This window comes from Trichosurus vulpecula, chromosome 6 (assembly GCF_011100635.1).
Source record: "Trichosurus vulpecula isolate mTriVul1 chromosome 6, mTriVul1.pri, whole genome shotgun sequence".
NCBI classification, from domain to species: Eukaryota; Metazoa; Chordata; class Mammalia; order Diprotodontia; family Phalangeridae; genus Trichosurus; species Trichosurus vulpecula.
This window is the reverse complement of record NC_050578.1, coordinates 270712628-270735586: the sequence shown is the minus strand read 5'-3', so window position 1 is coordinate 270735586 and position 22959 is coordinate 270712628. Positions and strand designations below refer to the sequence as shown.

Here is a 22959-nt window from a genome sequence, read left to right as displayed (position 1 = left end):
TAGGCTGGCATCTTCTACCTGCTGGGCCAGTGTTCTTTCCACTTCACCATCCTGCCTCCCCGTGTGCCATGGAGCCCAGAGAAATGGCAGAACCATATGATTCTGCCCCTACTGGCAATCTTGGGAAAGAAGTGACCAGGGCCCAGGAAGGACACTGTGGATGGCCATCACCTTGAGTGGCTCAGCTCCCGTTCCATAATAGCTGAGCCAGTGCGGCACGAGGCTGGCTGACCTGACACAGACATGGGTGGGGGCGACAATTGAAGTGGAAGACAAGGAGGGTGGGCCCTGGGAGAGCAGCTCTCTTCTACTCCGAGGTTTCCTTGGAAGTGTAGGCCACGTTGTCATAAGCTGGGGGTGGGGTAGCTGCTGGGCTGGGGATGTTGAAGTCTGTGCTGAAGGCATTTGGCAGGAAAACCATGGACTGCTGGAAATAAAGAAACGACATTGCGTTACTATCCTTTCTTCATGCTCATGAGTTAGTGCAAGAGCTCCCCCTTGTGGCTGCTGTAGGCTTGTGAATGTAGAGCTGGAAGGACATTAGAGGTCAGGTCCAACCCCTGCATTTTAACAGATGGGGAAACTGAGGCACAGAGTGGTTGACTTACCCAGGGTCACACAACTAGTAAGTGCCCAAGGTGGGCTTTGGATCTGGTTCTTCCTGATTTCAAATACAGCACCCCATGCTGCTTCCAGGCTGAAAAGTTCTCTCTGTCTCTGTCTTTCACTCCCCCTTCTTTTCTCTGGCTCTGTCTCTCCCTCTCTTCTCTTTCTGTCTCTCTGTCTTTGTCTCTCACTCTCTTCTCTCCCCCTTCTCTTTCTGTCTCTCTGTCTTTGTCTCTCACTCTCTTCTCTCCCCCTTCTTTTTCTGTCTCTCTGTCTTTGTCTCTCACTCTCTTCTCCCCCTCTTCTCTTTCTGTCCCTCTGTCTCTATCTCTCCCTCTCTTCTCTCCCCCTTCTCTTTCTGTCCCTCTGTCTCTGTATCACTCTCCCCCTCTTCTCTTTCTGTCTCTCTGTCTTTCACTCTCCCCCTTCTTCTCTTTCTGTCTCTGTCTCTCCCTGTCTTCTCTTTCTCCCTCACTCTCCCCCTCTTCTCTTTCTGTGTCTGTGTCTCTGTCTTTCACTCTCCCCCTTCTTCTCTTTCTGTCTCTGTCTCTCCCTGTCTTCTCTTTCTCTCTCTCTCACTCTCCTCCTTCTTCTCTATCTGTCTCTGCCTCTGTCTGTCCATCCCTCTCCCTCCCCACTCTCTCATCAAGCCACCCCAGCAAACACTTATTTGCTAATTGAGCGCTTTCTGCGCACCAGACACTGGGTAAGCTCTGGGGATACGAAGATAAGAAGATAACCATCATGCCCTCGATGAGCGTCCATTTTGTGGGATGAGGAAGCAAACCCAGGCGCAGATAAATCAATGCAAATATACACATTTGGAGCCCACTTGGGATTTCCTGCAAGAAATTTTCAGGTAAAAGTATTTCATACAAAGAAACTTCTGGGTTGGGGAGGGGGCCACCGTCTAGGAGAATCATCAGGAAAGGCCTTTGGTGGGAGGAGGCGGCAGAAGCGCCGAGCCTGGAGGGGAGGATGGGAAACCATCACCGATGATGCCGTGATAACAGCGGCTGAACATCAGCAGCTTTTAAGAGGTCTTGTGATATTTTGTGGGCCGCTAGGTGGCTCCATATGGTGCATCGAACACTGGGCTTGGAATCAAGGAAGACTCATCTTTCTGAGTTCAAATGTGGCCTCAGATACTTACTAGTTGCGTGACCCTGGCAAGTCACTTCACCCTTCTTGCCTCAGTTTCCTCACCTGTCAAATGAGCTGGAGAAGGAAATGGCAAACCACTCCAGTATCTCTGCCAAGAAACCCCAAATGCAGTCATGAAAAGTCAGACACAACTGAAACACTGAAACAACAGGATTTCTAGTGTAGACGTCCAAGAGACGATTGGACATGCAGGACTAATGCTCAGGGGGTTAGGACTGGATAAATATATCTGAGAATCATCTGCGTAGAGAGGATCATTGAACCCGCAGCCGATGGGATCATAGTCTTGAGTACAGTGGGTATCTGACTCAAATAGAAATGGCTGCTTATCGACGTGGAAAACCATAAATTAACATCATCTGTGTTGTACTGAATTTTTATTTATTTTGTGAAACAATTCCCTATTACATTTTAATCCAGCTCAGGCTGCACTTGGGAGTTTTGTTGCCCTAAGTCTGGGAGAAAGAAGGCAAGAGAGCCCAGGACAGAGCCTTGAGGGATGCCCATAGTTAGTAGATGTGACCTGGAGCAAGTCCCCCCCACCCAAAAAAAGAGATGAAAAGACGTGATCAGACAGGGGGAGAAGCCAGAGAGAGGCGTGCCACAGAAACTGGGAGAGGAGAGAGCATCCAGGGAAGGGTATTGACCGTGTGAAGGGGTCAGGAGGGGTCAGGCTGGAGAAAAGGCCAGTAGATTTGTCAATTAAGTGAGAGCCAATGAGTTTGGAGAGAGTAGTTTTCGTCAAATGCTGGAGCTGGAAGCCAGAGGTTGGACAGATGAGCGAGAAAAGAGTAAGAGGGCATAGGGGCTGGCCTAGATGGTCATCCCGAGGCCCTTTCAGCTCTGAGTTACAGAACTTTGGACCTCATGTCAGCCCTAGTTCATAGGTGAGCAAATAGAATGGAAAGTAGAAAGAGGCCCATTGGTAGGTTTGGAGGAAAAGGAAGTAGATTCAAAATCTGGCCCTGGTTCTTATTGCTGGCCTGGCCTTGGACGTGGGTCTTCACTGAGCCTCTGGGATTGTTATCTTTTCTAAAGGAAAGGGCAGAAATCTTCCCAGCATACCCTCCACCCTCACCCCAAAAGTCCAACAGAAACCCCAAAAGGGACCGAAGCACTCACTGTATTGGTGTTGGAGCGGGTTGCCTGGCACCCGAAATAGGTGGCGATAACGGCAATGAAGAACTCCAGGATGGTGAAGATGGTCAGCACGGCCAGATAGCCCCGGCCCACATCCTGCCAATGCAAAACCACACAGTCACTGAAATACTTAAGTCGCTGATGGCTCAGAGTTGTGAGGAACTCTAGAACATAGCACATAGAATGTTAGAGCTGGAAGGAACCTTAGAGCATAGGATGTAGAGTGTCAGAGCTAGGAGGGACCTTAGAACATAGAACAGAGAGTGTCAGAGCTAGGAAGGATGTTAGAACATAGGACACAGGATGCCTGTAGCTGTGAGGAACCTTAGAATGTAGGACATAGAATATTACAGCTGGAAGGAACCTTAGAACACAGAATCTAGTACATCAGAGCTAGAATCTCAGGATTGGCATGGACCTCATCCCCCTTCCCCATAAGTGGTCTAGCTTCTCCCTGGAGATCTCCAGTGACTGTACCACCTCACTGCCTCAAAAGGACATAGAATATCACCTCCATAATCCCTCCAGCAGACTGTTATCTGGAGCCAGAGGGCCGTCACCTGGCCTGGAGGGCAGTAATAGCTCAGGTGAAGTTTCTGACCCCTTTTCAACCTAGGCTACGTCTCTTTAACACTTCAAGGGGCAACACCCCCAAACAACCAACCAAAAACCCATGCCAACCTGTTTGGATAGAACACTAAACTGAGTTAGGAAGATCTGAATTCAAATCTTGCCTCAGACACTTACTAGTTGTAAGACTTGGGTAAGTCGGTTAACCTCTTTCAGTTTCAGTTTCTTCCTCTTATCAGCTCACCTGCCCCTGCAACCTTTGCCTGGGATAAGAAGTGTTGGGTGGAACCACAGCAGAAAAAAGGGAAGGTAAATAAGGGGCGGGGGATAATTACTTGACAATTGTCCTCTGATGGTTCACTTTCTGCCCCCATAAAATGAAAATGACTTGACAATTGTCCTCTGATGGTCCACTTTCTGCCCCCATAAAACCACCCAGAATCCTATCACATCACCATTGGAAAATTACAAATGGAGTAATATGAGAATGTCAAGGAAGGCAGGATCTCTTCTGGCTGAAGCAGGGCTGAAGGAGGCAGGGAGGAGGTGGCGGTTGAGGCTGGGCTTTGGATGTCAACATGGAGAGATGGGAGTGTTGCCACAGGAACCCTCGGAGTGTGTGTTTGTGTGTTTGTGTGTGTGTGTGTGTATGTGTGTGTGTGTGTGTGTGCTACCTGTCTGGCTTCACAACGCCCTACGCTTGACTCACCCAGTTAGTCACCCCAAAGTCCATCAGCAGGATTGCCGTGGCAGCAAAGGAAGCGATAATGTTGATGATGTTCATCCCTAGGCTGCTCTTGACCTGAAGAGGAGAGAAGAGATGAGGGACCATTCTCTGTCCTGGGACCAGGAGAGGGGCTCTTGGGGCCCTCACAGGGTTCCCAAACCACCAGATGGCTGAGGAGGAGCCCAGAGAAATAACAAAACTGCCTGGGAATCATTTTGCTTTTCAGCCAAAGTTCATTCCTTTCTTCATCTTCCTAAGCTTTACTGAGGCTACCACCGTGGGCCACCAGGCCTGTCATTTCCGGCTACCTGTAGTATCCTGAAATTGGAAAATGGTCAGGCAATGGAGGCCAGTGTTGTGGTCTGCCCGTTTGTCTGCTTTACTGGGCCTCTTTTTCCTCAGCAGGACCTCCGCCAGCAGCTGGGGCAAACACATCCCTTTTAACTGCCACCATGCCCTTGGTTGCCAGTGCCAGGGCCATGAAGATTGCCCTGAAGCTTTACTCCACTGCTAGAAGGGCGAGCTTGGAGCTGGTGACTCTTATCCTACATTCGTGTAGCTTCTCTTAAAGTGAGGCCTTCCCTACATTTAAGAATAAGAATTGCCTCAGTTTTCCATCACTACACAAGAGTAGAGGGCCACAAGTTTCACTGTCTGTCTTTGGGTCATCTGCACAAATCACCCCCCACCCCCTTGCCCTGCTGTTCTTTGTTTTCAGACTGGAGTGGGAGGAGAGTTTGCACTCCGTCTTCCCCCTGAGCTGAGCTGGTTCTACTCTGACGATTCAGTGAGTTTGACCAATCCCACCTCCAGGCGCCTTTGAGGACAGCCAGTGTTAGGACTCACCAGACAATTAGTGTGATGCTTTTCTGCAGCCACTGAGAGGGATCCGGAGATGACGAACTGTGTGAGGAAGATGGTGACACCAATGATGGTCAATACACCAAGATGCCCAGCTACCAGGATGGGCCAGTGGGAATTTGGGCTCCTCCAGGTGTCGGAGAGAGGGATGTACTACCTAGATTCCCCCTCCCTCACAGGCCCAGAAGCCTGTGTGTTGGCTCTCTGCAGCTTCCAGGATAGCAAGCTTCCCAGGGTCTCTGGGCACCCTGGTCCCCTTTTATCTCATCATCTGCTCCTACTGCTCCCCCCATTCACTGCTCTCTTTAGGTGATGGAGCTAAGGCCTGAAGCAATGCCCTCAGGCTGGTGCTCCAGGGATTGGCCCCTCCTTCTTTACTTTTCAGAGGCTTGGGCCTCTCTGGGGCTGACTTCTGCCCCCCAACCCCACCTCTTACTGAGGACAATGTGCAGTGGAGGAAAGGGTGCTCAGCCAGAAGGAAGAAGACCTGGTTAATATCTCTTGCTTCTCCACTTACAAGAGAAAAATAATGCCTAAGAATGGGCCTTAGATTGGCCCAAAGTCAGGGTGAGAGCTGGGACTTGAACCCAGGTCACCTGACTCCTCATACAGGATTTTTCTGTGTTTTTGCCGAGCTATGCATTGCCGAATGGCGACATGACTCCAGATGGATTGGAAGGCCAGAGTGGGGAGGGCCAGGGACTCCTCAGTCCTAGCTTTGCTCTCTTATGTCTCTCAGGCTAGGTATAGCTGTACTCCCTGGACAGCAGCGCCTTGGCTCTTAGGTATATTAAAATCCTGCCTGGCTGGGAAGGGAGAGGGCCCTGAGGGGAAAATAACCTTCCCCCTACACAGGTTTCATCCAAGCCCCGCACCCCTGCCGCTGTACTCACACACACCCCTCCCCAGAAGGGGATCCCTCCATCGATGAACAACATGCCGATGTAGCCCCTCCGAAACATCAGCAGGACGCTGCCGAAGCTGATGTAGATGAGGCCGATCAAGATCTGGACCGTCTGCCGGGAGAAGCACCAGAATCAGGGATGCCTGTCCTCCAGCCCCGTGGTTTTGTGGAACATTGAAGTTCAGGGGTCTGTCTTGACCAGGCATCCCTAGCTTCCCTCCTCCAATAGCCCTTCTGGCCCATGATTCAATTCCACAAGTATATACTAAGTGCTGGGCAGGGCCAAGTACCAGGGATGCCAAAACAAAAATGAAAGCATCCCTACCCTCAGGGAGCTTAATTCTAATGACACAGATAAGTAAACTCAAAGCTTACACGAAGTAATTCCAAGAGAGCTCATTGGCGTCTGCAGGGGGGAGGGGGGGCCAGAGAGGGGCCATGTTAGAGAAGGCCCTAAGCCTAAATTTGAGCTGGTCTTGCAAGGCAACTTGAGGAATTCTACAAGGCAGAGGGAAGATGGCTTCTTAGCAAGAAAACAATTACTCCAAGTTCCTAATTTGTAAACAAAGCTGTGTTGGCTGGGGGGATGGGCATGTAGAAAAATTATTTTATCAATTTTCATTTATTCATATGATTCAAATGTAGCTTTATGTGGCTAGAAATGGTCTAACCCAGAAGCTTACTGTAGAGGCCAGGCTGGTACTCCAGACACCTCCTGGGGAAGCCCATAGCTGAAGAGGGTGTTTGTATCCCACCTAGGGCTGGGGTCCACCCGATGCTCATGTTTGGGGTTTCCCAGATTTGAATGTTTCTGCTTGCTGATATATACCTTGATGGCCCCGATTGGGGGCCTGCCCCTCCGCCATTTTGCTCAACTGCCTGTTCCAGCATGTGGTTCATGTGGTTCCTCTTGTCTGAACCCTATTTCATGTAAACCTCCAGAGAATGGACAAGCAGCTACCCCTTTTTCTGGCTTTCTACAGAACAACCAAGTAAATTTCTTTCTAAAATGGTTTCAGATTTTGAGGTTTGTTCTCAAGACTAACAGGCACCAGAGGGAAGACGCAGAAGATTTCAGTTTTGGTTCTGGCCACTTGCTGGACAACTTTGGGCAAGTCCCTTCCCTCTCTGGGCCTCCACTCCTTCATACAGAAAATGGGGGGGGGTGTGGGACTAAATAACTTTGAAAGTCCATTCCAACTCCATATGTCTGAGACTATAGGGACAACTTCTATTTTTGGTCTTAAACCTATCCCAACAAGGTTCATGGTGTGTGTGGTTGGGGGAGGGGTTGGGGTGGTGGAGCTGAGAGAGCTGGTTTGGGATGGTTCCCCTTGCCATATGCTTTCGGAATGGATAGACTTAGATAGATATCAGCCTTTATTTCTATAGACTGAGGTCAGAGTGAGGAAAGGGCAGTTTGAGAAGAGGACCACAGAGAATGGATGCTTGGGTTTGCTGGGAAGGGGGAGGGGAAAGCACAAGAGTTGGCCTTAGATAGAAGAGCTTTTGTGTGGAGGATGTTTAAGGTTGATGTGTTTGACCCTAGGAGGAAGAATTAGCCCCAAAGGCAGAGGTGGGGGTGGGGTTATAAAGTGGCAAAGTGAGGCTCTATGTCAGGGGGCTCATCTTCCAGTTATCTGAGAGTAGAATGAGCTGCCTCAGAAGGCAGTGAACTCCCCATCACTGAAGGTCTTCGAGCAGAGGCTGGGCTCCTACTTTGTCAAGGATGTTGCGGTGAGGATTTTCTTTCAGATATGGGCTAGGATAACCAGACACCGGGGTTCTGGCCAACTTTGTAATCCATCATGCTCTTTCTTCCCAGAGAGTCCCCTCAATCCCTGTCCTTGCCCTCAGGAAGCATCCCCCTTTGCCCCCCACCGAAGCCCAAAGCAGACACTGAGGTGGGGCTTACCCCTAAGGCCTTGGGCTCCCCATTCAGGAATGTTTCACCTGGTGGAAGTCTCTGATGGGGCACATTCCCAGGAGGCTGTGACCCTAGTGGTGGATCCTCAAACTGCAATGTCCCCGGAGACTGGCACAGGGTCCTGGGCAGCATCGCTGGGCCTGGCCGGATACCACTGGCATTATTTGGGGGGATGACCACAAACACCCCATTGGTGGCAGGGGCTGAGGTCATTGTGGCCACAGAGGCTGGAAAACAAAGGGTCAAGTAAGAGAGGAATCTTTACCCCCGTGATGAAGGCACGGTTGGCTGCTGGGGTATCGTAGAAAGAGCCCTGGGTCTGGGACCAGAAGACTGAAATTTAAGTTCTTCTCCTGCTACTGGCTCCCTCTATGACCTCGCCACTAAGAGCCTGGGATTGAGGGCTTGAAGGGTCCCGGAGCTCAGCTAGGCTAAGCCCTTCATTTTACTTGTTCAAAAACACACAGACAGTAAGGTGCCCAGAGACGGCAGGAGGCAGAGAGTTCAGGGAGCACCTGGTGGTCCAATTTTGAGGGAATATAATGTGTGAAGCGACTGAAACATAGGCTGGGTCACCTTGTAAAGGGCATTGGTTGTCCAGCCGAGGAGTTTTTCTCCTCCCCTGCCCCTGCCCCCACCCAAGGCAGTAGGAAGCTGTTGGAAGTTTGGGGCACAAGTTCAACCTGGGCCTTAGGAAGCCTTCTGGGAAATATCAGAGAAAGACAAGATTGTTCTAAGGAGTAATAATGGGAATAATGGCTAACATCTTTTGCAAAGTGCTGGGTAAGTATCACCCCATTTGTATGTTTTTCCTTGAAATGTTTTGTCTCCCAGCAGCCCTGGAAGCCGCTACTGATTATCAGGAGGGCTCAGCGATTCAGGGGAAAGCGAGCTGGATCGGGAGTCGGAGGAGTTGGTTTTCTTGGTGCTCCAGCCGCTTTGTTGGCCTTGGGCAAATCCCTTCCCTCTCTGGCTCTCAAGTCCTCTCGTGTACACAACCTCCAAGACTCCTCTCAGCTCTAAAACTATTACTCATTTTTGTAATTAATATAACGAGCATATTATGACCATGCTGGTCTCATTTCCCCACCTAACTCATTCGAGCCCTTTCCTCAGTCTGGAGGAAGACCCCCGTGCAGCTGGATGAGGGTGGGCCGTCCCAAGACCTCCACCTGGTTCCAGACCTGCAGGGTGAGCTGGTGAGGCTTGGTAAGTATCTCTGGCCCTCACCCAGAAATAACATACTTTGGAGACTGTGAACTTTGTTTTTCATCTACTACCCACTATTCCACCTATGACTAACAATTTCCCACCTGTTTTTCTCTCAATTTTCACCTGTTTTTCTCCCTGTCCCTGTGTTAATCCATCAGTGGCCACATGAGAGAAATTCACCCCCAGCCTCCACCTCCCACTTTCTCCTGCCTATCTTCTTTGATCCTTCCCCACCCAAGTCCTACTCCCACCCTGCTGTTTCACTGTGCCCCCTGCGATTCCTGTTCCATAATGAATAAGCTTTCCTTCATCCTGAACCTTTTTTTCTCACACTCTTTCTACTGCTAGCCCTCCCTGACCCTCCCTGATGATTGCCTCCCTGACCATCTCCTCTCCACCACTGGCTGACCCTGCACTCCTATGTCCCCCTCCTCATCACTGGCCCTGGACCAGGAGTCAGAAGACTCCTTGCTCCCCACTGCTCCTCCCAGGCTCGCTGTTTACCAACATCACTCAGTATTCTTTCCTCCTTTGAAATTCATAGTATTAATTCCTTTTTTTTTAACCTAATCCAGATAATGGTGGCTGTCTTATTCTTTCTCAAGGAGCTCAGCACCATCCTTGTGATCTTCCTCTCCTTGTCTAAAACCTGCCTTTGTATTAGAGGATTCCCACATGTACCCACCAAGTCCCTAACCTCCCAATTCTTCAGCTTCTTTAAATCCCATGATCCACTCCACCCCAACCACAGAGGGGGATGTTCACCCACTAGTTCTCACCATTACCCAAGGCTGCATTTTTTTTGAGGGGGGGAAGGCAGGGCAATTGGGGCTTAAGTGGCCCAAGGTCATACAGCTAGTAAGTATGTCAAGTGCCTGAGGCCACATTTGAACTCAGGTTCTCCTGACTCCAGGGCCAGTCCTCTACTCATTGCCCCACCTAGCTGCCCCTGAGAGCTGCATTTCTTAGATGTAAAGCTCAGACATTCCTCTAGTTGACAATCACCTCCTATCATTCCATCTCTTCCTAAGACTTAGTCCACAGACCTTTGATCCCTTTGCCTCTTTGTACTTTCTCAGGCTTTTACCCTGTTCTACCTTTCCCTTCCCTGCTTTTATAATCTTAATCCTATCATTAGCCAAGTCAACTCTACACAGTTCTCTCCCTTCTTATCTTATCACTGATAAATCCCATGTCAGACCTCAGCCCTGGTTTACCAAGGTGGTAGCTTCTAGTTCTGATGGAACTAGAGGAGATCTTCCAACTGTGCTGGCTGGTGCATTATAAATTCACAGTATCCATCTTCAACTGGGCCCTCATTGCCACAAGGCAATTCTTCTATTCTTCCCTGGTTAATTCCTTAGGGGCGGCTAGATGGCGCCATAATGCACAGAGCACCAGGCATGAAGTCAGGAAACTCATCTTTCTGAGTTCAAATCTGGCTTCAGACACTTACTAGCTGTGTGACCCTGAGCAAGTCACTTCACCCTGTTTGACTCAGTTTGACTTTGTCAAATGAGCTGGAAAAGGGAATGTCAAACCACTCCAGTATCTTTGCCAAGAAAACACCAAATGGGGTCACAAAGAGTCAGATACGACTGACACAATTGAACAACAAAAATTAATTCCTTATCTCACTCCCTACCAAAAGCTTTTCCAAACCCCTCTGCTCCTCAAGATGTACACAACCCCACCTCCCCTCTCTCTCAGTGAATTTTTGACTAGAGTTAGCACTGGGGGGAGGGTGGGGAAATTGGAAGGAGGCAAAATAAATGTTTGCTAATTTTAAAAAGTAAAATAAAGTAAAATTATATTTAAAAAGAGGAAATTGAGGTCATTCAACATGAGCTCCCTTTTCTCCCTTTCTCTTTATCTCAAAATCCCTTATCTTATCCCTTTTCTTGCCAAAGCCATTCCCTTTAAATTTGTCCTTAATACCATCATACCATCCCCCATAGTCTTTTCTAGCAATCTACAACCTTGATCCTCTCTCTCTCAATCTCTGTCTCTGTCTCTCTCTCTCTGTCTCTCTGTCTCTCTCTCTCTCTCTCTCTTTCTCTGTCTCTCTCTCTGTCTCTCTCTCTCTCTCTCTGTCTCTCTCTCTGTCTCTCTCTCTGTCTCTCTCTCTCTGTCTCTCTCTCTCTCTCTCTCTGTCTCTCTGTCTCTGTGTCTCTTTCTCTCTCTCTCTCATCTTCTCCCTCCCTTCTTTTCTGTTCTCTCTCTCCCCCCGGCTTCTTCACCACTGCCTTCAAAATTGCCCATTTCTTCCCATCCTCACTAGACTCTATCCCCTCAAGCTCTAAGTCTACGTCTTTTTCCCCTATCTCAGTCACATTCCTGCTGGACAAAGCTATACTCACTGTTTCTATTCCTTCTTCTCTCACCTACTCTACAGCCTCTTGCAATCTGGCTTCCAACCTTATCACTTAACTGAAACTGCTTTATGCAAGGTTACTAGTCATTGCTTAATTGCCAAGTCTCTTAATTTTTAGTCTTTATCCTTCTCAGACTCTCTGTTGCATTTGACACAGTTGATCAATCCCTCCTCCTGGATGTTCTCTCTTCCTTGGGCTTCTCCTGGTTCCTGTCCTTCCTGTCTGACTGCTCCTTCTCAGTCTCCTTTGCTGCTTTATCAGGCAGACCCTGCTCCCAAAATGCAATTGTTTCCCAAGGTTCTATCCTAGGCCTTCCATTCTTCTCTCTCCATACTCAACTTTGGTGACTTCATCAGCTCCCATGGGTTTAATCATCACCTCTGCACCAGTGATAGTATGTAGATAGTTCAGTGCATACGGTGCTGGGCTTAGAGTCGCGGAGATCTGAGTTCAAATTTGGCCTCAGATACTTACTAGCTATATGACCCTGGGTAAGTCACTTAACCTCTGGAGAGGTTATGCCCCTGGAGAGGGAAATGGCAAACCTCTCCAATGTCCTTGCCAAGAAAATCTCATGCACATTATTGGTGTTCTATGGTCTCCATGAAGAGTAGGACACGACTGAATGAGGAACAACAACCAGTGATACCCAGAACTATACATCCATCTTTTCCTGAGCTTTAGCCCTTTATTACCCCTTGGATACTCCAGTTTGCATCTCCTGGAGATTCTCCAAACTAAATGTATCCAAAACCATACTTGTCATTTCTCCCGCACTAGCTACCCCTCTTCAAAACTTCCTATTTCTGTCAAAGGCACCACCGTCCCTCCAGTGTCTTGGGTTCAAAATCTCATCATTATCCCCAACTCCTCACTCTCCCTCATCCTACAGTCAAATCAGGTGCCAAATACTGCTGTTTCTTGCTTTGCAACATCTCTACCATTCAACCCCTTCTCTGTACTCATACAGCTGCCATCTTAGTTCAGGCCCTAATTCCTTCTTGTCTAGATTATTTTACCAACCTCTTCATTGGTCTCTCTGACTTAAGTCTCACCATTTCAGTACATTCTACACATAGCTATCAAAGTGATTTTCCTTAAGTACAGATATGACTTCGCCACTCCCTTACTCAATAAACTCCTATGGCCTCCTATTGCCCCTAAGATAAAACATAAATTCCTCTGTTTAACTTTTAAAACCCGACCTCACTTCTCAAACTTATTGGCCATTACTCCCCCTCCCACATTTTGTGATCTGGCCAAATTGGCCATCTCTGTTTGTTACTGACTGGACTTCATCTCCTTTCTCTTTGCCTTTGCTCTGGCTGTCCCAGATGCCTGGAATGCCCTCCCTCCTCACCTCTACCTCGCCTCTTCCTTCAAGACACTGCTCAATACCAGCTTCTATAGGAATCCTTTCTTGATCCCCCAGTTACTAGTTCCATCTCTTCCAAACTATCTTGTACTAAATTATTTTGTTTTTAGTCTCTTTACACTTATTCTGTGCATCCTTATATAGATCTCCGTTTTCTTCCTTGTCAGAGTGCAAGATCCTTGTGAGTGTGGTGTTGTGAGATTGCTTCATTTATTGCCTCTGTATCCCCAGCACCTAATGTGGTGCCTGGCACACAGTAGGTGATTAATAAGTGCTGGCATTGTAAAAGTGGAAGTGCTTTGGAAGAGTTCTTTGCTGAAAGCTGGGGATGTGAGTCATGAGACGGCCGTAGAACTGGGCCATTTGTGAGATGTTTGACTGAAGGCAACTATACATATGTGGAGAGGTTGAAACAGCGTGGTGAGAGAGGGAGTCTCCTCGTCTGTAAAAGGATGGTGGATGGCCCCTGAATTCCCTTCCAGAGAGATATAAGGAGCTCGATGGGAGTGGAGAGAAGGGACACCACCTGTTCTGAAGGGGCCAGCTGTGGTGCGGCAGAAAGACCACTGGATTTGGAGCTAGGGGAATGGGATTAGAATTCAGTATTATCATTTTCCACTCCCATAAGTGCCTTCATTTCCCTGAGACTCAGTTTCTTTGTCTACAAAATGGGGACCTTCACTCCCTACCTGTTAGGACTAAGGAAATCACTTTGTGAGCCATAAAGGGCCTTCTACATACTGGTCGTCTCTCTGCCCCTCTCCTTCTCCTCCTGGCCTTCCATAGCTCAGGGATGGCTCTCAAGGACAGATGGATGCTAAGTCCTGAGCTCAGCCCTGGGCAATATCAGTCTGCTGTGGAGGATACAGCAAGATCTGGGTTTGAATCTTACCTGAGGCATTTACTAGCTTGGACTCACCTCCATGCCTCAGTTACTTCTCTGTGAAGTGGGAATAGTAATTACACCTGCTCGATTATTGTGATGATCAAATGAGATGCACGTGCAAAGCACTTTTCAGACCTCTCTATCCATATCAACTATTATTATTATTCATTTTTGACTGGACCTGGGACTTCATGGGTATAGGTTCCTCACGTGAGCAACTTTCCCCAGCCACTAAGCTCTGGTGTCTGTGGTGTTAATGTGATTAAAGATCTCCCCCACTCCTGAATCCCATTAAGAGGTCTCAGGTGGAGCTAGTTAAGGGAAGCTTGATTAGGGGAGGCTTGTTTGTAGGAAGGCCCACACCTTTTTGCTAATTAGGTCACAAGGATTGTGAAGCCCTCTGGCTCTAAAAAGGGTATATATACTAGTCGTTAAGCTCTCTCTCAGAAGGAGAGGAAGTAGGCAAGCAGACAGGTAAGATTCATCAGTGAGTATTTATGGGACGGCCCCAGTAGAAGGGAAGGTTATGGGAGGACTTGGCTTCTTGCTGTGATATTGTCTTTTAATAAGGTTTTTTTTTTTTTTTTTGCTGTTATAATGAAGTGGACTTGCTGGTTCTGGGATATAATTGCTGCTGTGTTAGATTGGAGTTATTGGTTTAGGGATTTGATCCTCCGGTGTCTGAAAAAACGGTTTACTTCTTCCGCCTTCTATATGGAGAGTATTCTGTGATACAGACCTATATAAGCGTATTCATGGTCACCATCAATATTGTGACACTTGCCTTATTGAAGAAAAGTAAGGAACCTGCATTCAAATCCTGGCTCTTCCTTGCTGTGTCACCTGGGAAAAAATCTCTATTCTATATGATGTCAGAACATCTGAATCAAAGAAAATAAGAAATAAAAATGAAATAATAAGGAAACAAGTCACTTGCCCTCTCTGGGCTTCCTTTTGCTCCCTGGTAAAATGAAGATGCTGGGCTCGATGGTCTCTAAAGCCCCTGCAGCTTCAAATCCCAATGTTCTAGGCAGAACAGCGAGGCTGCCTGATGAGACCAAAGAACAGAGAAGAGACAGTGGTAATGCTGCCTCCACTCATTTTTGAAGCATTCACAATGTGTCAAAGCAGTTCCGTATTTGTCATCTCCTTCGATTCCTCGCTGACAGCCCTGTGAGGAGCCTGGGCTGGACAGCTCTGCATATCTCCCTCTCCTCATTTTAAAATGGGAAGAGACTTACCTAAGGCCATGCATTACACTGGGGTTAGAACATGACTCCTTTCACAGAGGTATTCAGGCATTTGAAAAGAGTTACCCCAACTTTCCAGCAGGAAATAGAGGAAGGTGGGATGGCCCTGGCAGTCAGAGAACTGAGCTTTAAGTCGGGAAGACCTGAGTCCAAATCTGGCCTCAGACACTTAGTGTGACCCTGGGCAAGTCACTTAACCTCTGTCTGATCAGCTGTAAAATGGGATAATAATAGCACCTGTCTTCTAAGGTAAAAAATTGTGAGGATCAAATAAGAGTGTTTGTAACACACTTAGCACAGTTCCTGGCACATAGGTGCAATAGAAATGCTTATTTCTTTCTCTCCTGCCCTCCCTTTCCATTAACCAGCTGTGGGATTCCTTGGGCCTCAGTTTCTTTTTCTGTATAATCAGAGGGTTGAACTAGACTAGGATCTCCAAGGTCCCTTCTGCACTCATGTCCTGTATCCCTCCCACTTCTGATATTTCTGTTGTCTCTTCTATGGCATAAGCGGATGGAGTGCTGGCCTTGCAGGTAAGAAGACCTGAGTTCAGATCTCACCTCTGACACATGCTAGCTATGTGACTCTGGCCAAATGGCTTGACTTCTCTAGGCCTCAGTTTCCTCATTGTAAAATGAGAGAGTTGATTCAGATGGCCTGTAATGTCTCTCCCAGTTCTCTGTCTATAATCTAAGATTCTATAGCCTAAGGTGGCTCTCAGGCCTGACATTCCCTATTCCAAGGCCCCTCCCAGCTTTGACATTCCTTATTCTAAGGTCCCTCTCAGCTCTGAAGTTGCCTGTTCTAAGGTCTCTTCTAGCTCTACTATTCCATGTTGTAAGGTACCTCCAGGCTCTGACATTCCATGTTGTAAGGTTCCTCCAGGCTCTGACATTCCATGTTGTAAGGTTCCTCCAGGCTCTGACATTCCATGTTGTAGGGTTCCTCCAGGCTCTGACATTCCATGTTCTAAGGTCTCTTCCAACTCTAACATTCTATCTTCTAAGCCCCGGCCCCCAGCTCTAACATTCTATGTTCTAAGACTCCCTCCCATCTCTGACTTTCTATATTCTAAGGTCTCTCCCACCTTCCATCTCTGTTCTAAAATTGCTTCTGAAATCTGGATCAAATAAAATAACGTATACAAAGCACTTTGCAAATCTTGAAGCACTATACAAATTATTTTATTCTTGGTTTATTATTCTCTATTCGAAGGCTCCCTCCATGAGAGCACAAAAACAATCTATGTCCTTATGTTCCAGAGTTCCTGCCAGCCCCCACATTTTCCCTTCTCTAGTTCCTTCCTAAGGTTCCTCCACCTCTGGCAAGGCCCGGCACTGACATGCACTGGGTGGCTCAAGGCAGTTGCTGGCAGTGGCTGAAGAGCTGTCATGGGCAGCCCATGGGAGGTGCCCAGTGGTTTTCTGGGAAGTCTGGGCTGAATATGTCCTATGGAGGCTTAGCCTTCCCTAGACTGGTTTCTGTCTTAGAGAACATCCTTATTCATGAAGGAAAGAGAGAAGAGAGGAGAGACAGCCATGCCCTAGTTCACAGGTTGTTACTAACTTGGGAGGTGTGACCAGAGTGGAGAGAGAGGCTGTGAAATCACAGCTTACTTTGCTAACACATCTGCAGGAGGAATCTGGGGAGCGCGGGGGCCACAGAGAGCATGGGGGACACGGGGAGCCTGCTCTTTCTGGTCCCTCTAAACCAGGGCTCTCAAACTCCCCATCTGTTAAGGGCTAGAAGCCTGAGGCCAGCAGAGCTGCGCCATGTGCGCTGAGCTGGGATTCAGGAAGACCCATTGGAGCCCTTCCTTCACTACTTCCTTGCTTCTCTGAGGGCCACTTTCCTTCTCTATAAAACGGACGCACCAATAGCAACTCCTTCATGGGGCTGTGGAGAGGATCCTGTGAGAGGAGACCTGTAAAGCACTTGGCGAACTTCCAAGTCCAACATAAATGGCAGCTTTTATTTTAGGGGATGAAAAGCCTTTGGAAGAATTCAGATCAATTGACCAAACCCTTATGAAGTGGCTACTGTGTGAAGAGCCTGTGCTAGGAAAGAATAGGAAAGAGGCCTTGACTAAAGAGACCTTGGGACAAGGTGTGAGATATGAACACCATGATATGTTCTGCTGGACCAGTGGCAGCTGAGATCTTGGACGCTAACTTTGACTTCACTCCTTCCCATAGAGTGTATTTCTTGGTTGACTCAGTTCTGAGCTCTGGCTTCCTTCTCAGTGAAATGAGCATCCTTCCTCCCACCCAAAGGTTCCCTGAATTAGGAAGGTGAGGTCCATCTCCTCTATGTGCTTTGTGGTGCAGTGCCCCTCCCCCCACCCCAACCCCAGTGGTCCCGGAGGAGGTCTGGGGCATTGATTCCCACTCATTGGCTGCACTACACAGGGGAAAGTAGTTGCCTTCCTTTGGCCTCAGTTTTCCTATCCATAAAATGGGAAATTTAGACTAGGGCAGGGGTCCTGGACTCATTGGGCAGCCTGGTGAAACCTATGGAATCATGCTTTTAAATACATCAAATAAAATGCGTGGGATTTCAGTAATAATTGTACTGAAATAAAGATGACATTTTTTTTATTCCCATCTAAGTTCACAGATTGGATTGTTTCTGACAGGCTGTGTCATGTTCCAAGGAATCTTCCAGCTCTGAAGGTCTCAGAATCCAGGAGCCTCAGATTCTAGGGGTTAGGGGATTGTTCCATTTTAACAGGGGAGCCTCAGTCTAGGGGGCCTTTGCTTTCCTTGTCCTGTGAAGTGAGAGCCCCATCCCTGGGACTGGCCAAGGCTTGTCCCCCAGGACAAATGGACTTCATTCACCCGGGACTTGTGGGCGTCATACAAACACAGCGAGACAGAGCTGGTGGGGCTTTAGACCCTGGAATGCCAGCCCTTCAAAGGCCCTTAGAACACAGAGCATCAGAGCGGGGAAGGCCCTTAAGATACCGAGCCTAATGGCCCAGTTGGGAGAGAATTTCAGAGCCGGGAGGCACCTTCACTGAGAGGGCAGCAACCACCTTGCCCAAGGTTGCAGATGAGTTAGTGGCAGATACCCCAAGTCTCCTGACTCCTGGGTCGTTGCTCCTCTCTCTGGGGGATGCTGCTGCCTGACTGGCATTTGTCAGCTGGCTTCTTCCGACACTATTTCCACCTCCACTGCCACCCATTCACTTCTATGATGGTGGGATATGCTGTCCCTCAGGAAGAAGGCAAAGTCCCCCCAGATAGTTCATTGAGGCCAATGTTAGAAGGGGTTCTTTGAGGGTTGGGATCTAGTCTAGGAGCTGTGCAGGTGTCCCGATCCCATTCCCTCCCCTGCCTTCCTCCCTAGCTTCCATAAACCTCTTTGCTCTTCACCATTCCAATATACAGAAACATGCCTCTTCTAGCTAGATCCCTAGCCAGCACAAAGCGTGAGGACATTATACACCTCCCAGGAGTGCTTCTGGAGGGCTGGGGTTAACCCGTTAGCTGGACAAGGGATCCCTATTTCTTCCCATCCCTCTTCCCCAATTAGTCCATCTACCTAAAGAAATATTCAAGAAATTGGGTACTCACAGGGCTCTTGGATGCTCACCCAGCCGCTTCCTTTGCCTTCTTTCTCCACTTCTATTCAGTCTCAGCTTGGAGTTCACACATATTCATGTGAAATGCTTTTTATTAGTGTGGGGCTTGAAAATGTGATTCTGCCCACTTTTCTCCTTTTCACTGCTTCCTGGGAAGCTTAAAAAAAAACCAGACAACTTTTTTGGTTCATTGGGGAGGCAGTAAGGTGCAGTGGATAGAGTTCTGGGCTCAGGGGCAGGAGAACCTGGGTGTAGACCCTGCCACTGACACTTACCAGCTGTGAGACCCTAGGCAAGAATCTTCATCAGTTTGAGCCTTCATTTTCCCATCTCTAAAATGGCAGTGTTGTCCATTATACTTCTTAATGCTGTCATGAAGCTCTACTCAGGTGGACAACAACCATTTTACTGTATGCCATATGCTATTCTAAGCTTCAGAGTTACAAATACAAGCAAAAAGAAAGATTGTTCCTGCCTTGCGGGGAGGGCAGGAGTGGAAGGAAGGATTCACAGGAGAACTTGGTATTAAAGGCCAGAGAGACAGGAACATAGGAAGAGAATGAAGCATGACCAGGCTAGGCCATCACCCAAATGTAGGGCTTGAAAAGAACTCACCAATGGAAAAAGGGATGTGCCAGGGTGGGAAGAGCACTGAGCCATGGTGGAGGAGTCCAGGGTGGTAATGTCTGCAAAGCATTTGTGACCTGGCAGGTGCTTAAATGTTGATTATTATTATTGGTAGCAACCTTCTGGGCCCTAAATTGGAGCTAAGGATGGGTCAGAGCAGAGAACCACAGAGCATGAAGCCTGGAAGGAACTTGAAAGATCATTTTTCAAATGGAAACATTGGGCTGATCCTCACACAGAGAGTTACAGTGGTTCCAGGGCTGGATTTCAGCTTCATCATTTGAGGAAAATGCCCAAGAGTTAGAAGGTGCACTTGCTATAGACTGACTCCCTCTCCTGCTAGAAAACACCTAGAAAAGAGGATTCAAGGAATCTTTCCGGGGGGATGAATATACAGAGGGAGCTTTGCCATGTGTATGAGGCTATGGGTTACAAATGGAGAATTCCTCCTTTTTTTTTTTTTTTTTGAAGTAAGCCTCTATGCAAAATACCTTTGAAATGTATGTGCCTAGAGCAGGGGTGTCCACTCTAGCACATTGGCTGAAAAATGACTGGCAACATGCTTTGGAGGAATAGATCCAGGGTCAGCTCTTTCTTTGCAAAGTTGTGAAGTGGATCAGTTCACAATTCTACCAACAATACATTAGTGTCCCAGTTGTTCATATTTCCTCAAACATTTATCATTTTCCTTTTCTGTCATATTAGCCAATCTGATAGGTGTCAGGTGGTACCTCAGAGTTGTTTTAATTTTCATTTCTCTAATCAATAATGATTTAGAACATTTTTTCATATGACTATAGATAGCTTTGATTTATTTTTCTGAAAACTGCCTGTTCACATCCGTTGACCATTTATCAATTAGGGAATGACTTGTACATATTTGAGAAATAAGGCCTTTATCAGAGGTAATAATGCTGTAATTGTAATGCTGTAATAATGCTGTAAATTTCCCCCCCAGTTTTCACCTTTCCTTCTAATTTTGGTTGCATTGGTTTTGTTTGTGCAAAACCTTTTAAATTTAATATAATCAAAATTATCCATTTTATATTTTATAATGTTCTCTATATCTTGTTCAGTTCTAAATTCTTCCCTTGTCTATAGATCTAACAGGTAAATTATTCCATGTTCTCCTGATTTGCTTATGGTATTATCCTTTATGTCTAAATCATATACCCATTTTGACCTTATCTTGGTCAGTGTGAGATGTTGGTCTATACCTAATTTCTGCCATGTTGTTTTCCAGTCTTCCTACCAGTTTTTGTCAAATAATGATTTTTTTTGTCCCAAAAGCTAGGCTACCTTCCTTCACATTTTTTTTTTCATTGATTCCCTTGATATTCTTGACCTTTTGTGCTTTCAGAGGAATTTCGTTACTATTTTTTCTAGCTCTGTAAAATACATTTTTGATCATTTGGTATGGCACTGAATAAGTAGATTAAATTAGGTAGAACTGTCATTTTTATTATGTTGGCTCAGTCTACCCATGAACAATCAACATTTTCCAATTGTTTGTGATCTGACTTAACTTGTGGGAAAAGCGGTTTGTAATTGTGTTCATATAGTTCTTGGCTTTGTCTTGGCAGGTGGACTCCCAAGTATTTTATATCATCTACGATTATTTCAAATGGAATTTCTCTTTCTATCTCTTGCTGTTGGACTTTGTTGGTAACATATAGAAATGCTGATGTTCTATGTGAGTTTATTTGATATTCTGCAACTTTGCTAAACTTGTTAATTATTTTAACTAGTTTTAAGAGTTAATATTCTAATGGGAGAAAGACACATAAAATGGAGCTGAGAAGGTTGGTGGGAAGGGATAAAAAGAGGTCCTGGAGAGGGTGCATGGAGGCTGTCAGAATGAGGAGGGACTAGTTGGGACACTTCCCCAAAATGGAGATTTGGGGAAGAATTCACCAGTTGGAGAAGGGGCCTGACAGAATCAGGAAGTGGTTGAGGCACGGTGGTGTCTTCTTGGTTCTGAGGCCAACTCTTCTTCCACTACACCACGTGACATACATACTGATTGTATGACTCTGGGAAAGTCACTTAACCTCTCAATGCTCTAGGGAAAACTTTTAGGACTATAAATTGTAGAGAAAGTGTTTCATAGGCTAGGGCTGACCAGGCCAGTCTGGTGGCCCATGTGCCAGATTGCAATGAATGAGACATTGCTAGGTCATTCAAAAGGTAATCAAAAGAAGTTTAGTTAGCCCCTGGTGTGATGGGGGAGGACATCCAGAGTGGGGAAAGGGCAGTATTCATTGAGGATTCAGCCTTGATCCACCTGAGTGTGGCTCTCTTGTGCTGGTGTTGGCCATTCAGCTGGTCTTATAATCCTGAGGGAGGAGCTCCATCACCTCCTGTCCTGGCTATTTTTAGACTCAGGTGACCAGAAGGCTGCATCATTAGTCAGAATCATAGTCTCCTGAGTCTATTAAAACTCAAGGACAGTTTCAATACTTCAGTAAAGGATTGGCCTAATTGGCATGGGGCGGGGGGGATGACACATTTTAGGACACTGCCCCTACCACCTTGGTCAAGAGAGTTTCCTTGTTTGTTTGTTCTCTGGAAATCTCAGGCCCTGTGCCCATCTCTGTCCCTATCCTGGTCTTTTGTATAGACTCATTTGAAATGTAAGGTCCTTTAGGACAAGGATAATTTCATTTTTGGTCTTTGTATACCTGGTGACTGGTAGGCGCTTAGTAAATGGTTGATTTATTGATTTGTCATCACAAAGCTGGGCGTGTATTGGAGTTTGAGTGTTGATGTTCCCGTTCTAGGGAAATTTACATTTTCTTTTTTTCCTTTTTGTATAATGATTTTTTTTTATTAAGATTTTTTATTTTTAGTTTACAACACTCAGTTCCACATGATTTTGAGTTCCAGATTTTCTCCCCCCGCCACTCCCTCCCCAAGATGGTATGGAATCCAATATATCTTCTACATATAACTTCGTATTGAGCTTATTTACACACTAGTCAAGTTGTGAAGAAGAATTATGGCCAATGTAATGAATCATGAGAAAGAAGAAACAGAACCAAAAAAAAAAAACCCCAAAAACAAAAACACAAGAGGAAAAAAAAGGAGAGCAAACAGTTTGCCTCATTCTACATTCAGACTCCATAGTTCTTTCTCTGGATGTAGATAGCATTCTCCATCGTGAGTCCTTTGGAGTTGTCTTTGCACCTTATATTGCTGAGAATAGCAAAGTCTATAAGGGTTAGTCATCACAGAATCCATTTATCGTGCTGGTGTATAATGTTCTCCTGGCTCTGATCCACTCACTCAACGTTATGTCGTGTAGGTTTTTCCAGGTTGTTACGAAGTCCATATCATCCCCATTTCTTATGGCACAATAGTATTCCATTACCTTCATATACCACAGCTTGTTCAGCCATTCCCCAGTTGATGAGCATCCCCTTGATTTCCAATTCTTAGCTACCACAAAAAGAGCCGCTATAAATATATTTGTACATATGGGTCCTTTTCCCGCTTCTGTGATCTCTTTGGGATACAACCCTAGAAGTGGTATTGCTGGGTCAAAGGGTATGAACATTTTTATAGCCCTTTGAGCATAGTTCCAAATTGCTCTCCAGAATGGCTGGATCAGTTCACAACTCCACCAGCAATGTAACAATGTTCCAGTTTTCCCACATCCTCTCCAGCATTTATCATTTTTAGCCAATCTGACAGGAGAGACATGGTACCTAAGAGTTGTTTTGATTTGCATTTCTCTAATCAGTAGTGATTTA

At 46.7% G+C, this 22959-nt stretch overlaps 1 protein-coding gene across 1 annotated transcript; it reads right to left on the bottom strand.

Annotated features, from left to right (window-relative positions):
• Positions 1 to 307: 307 nt before the first annotated feature.
• MS4A15 (membrane spanning 4-domains A15) lies at positions 308 to 8118 on the bottom strand. The gene is made up of 6 exons (XM_036762389.1): positions 7888 to 8118; positions 5962 to 6084; positions 5054 to 5110; positions 4190 to 4282; positions 2893 to 3006; positions 308 to 424 (listed from the first exon to the last, which is right to left on the bottom strand). Exons 1-6 carry the CDS (start codon positions 8110 to 8112, stop codon positions 308 to 310), a joined length of 729 nt encoding a protein of 242 aa, XP_036618284.1. The 5' UTR covers positions 8113 to 8118.
• Between the last annotated feature and the right edge of the window lie 14841 nt (positions 8119 to 22959).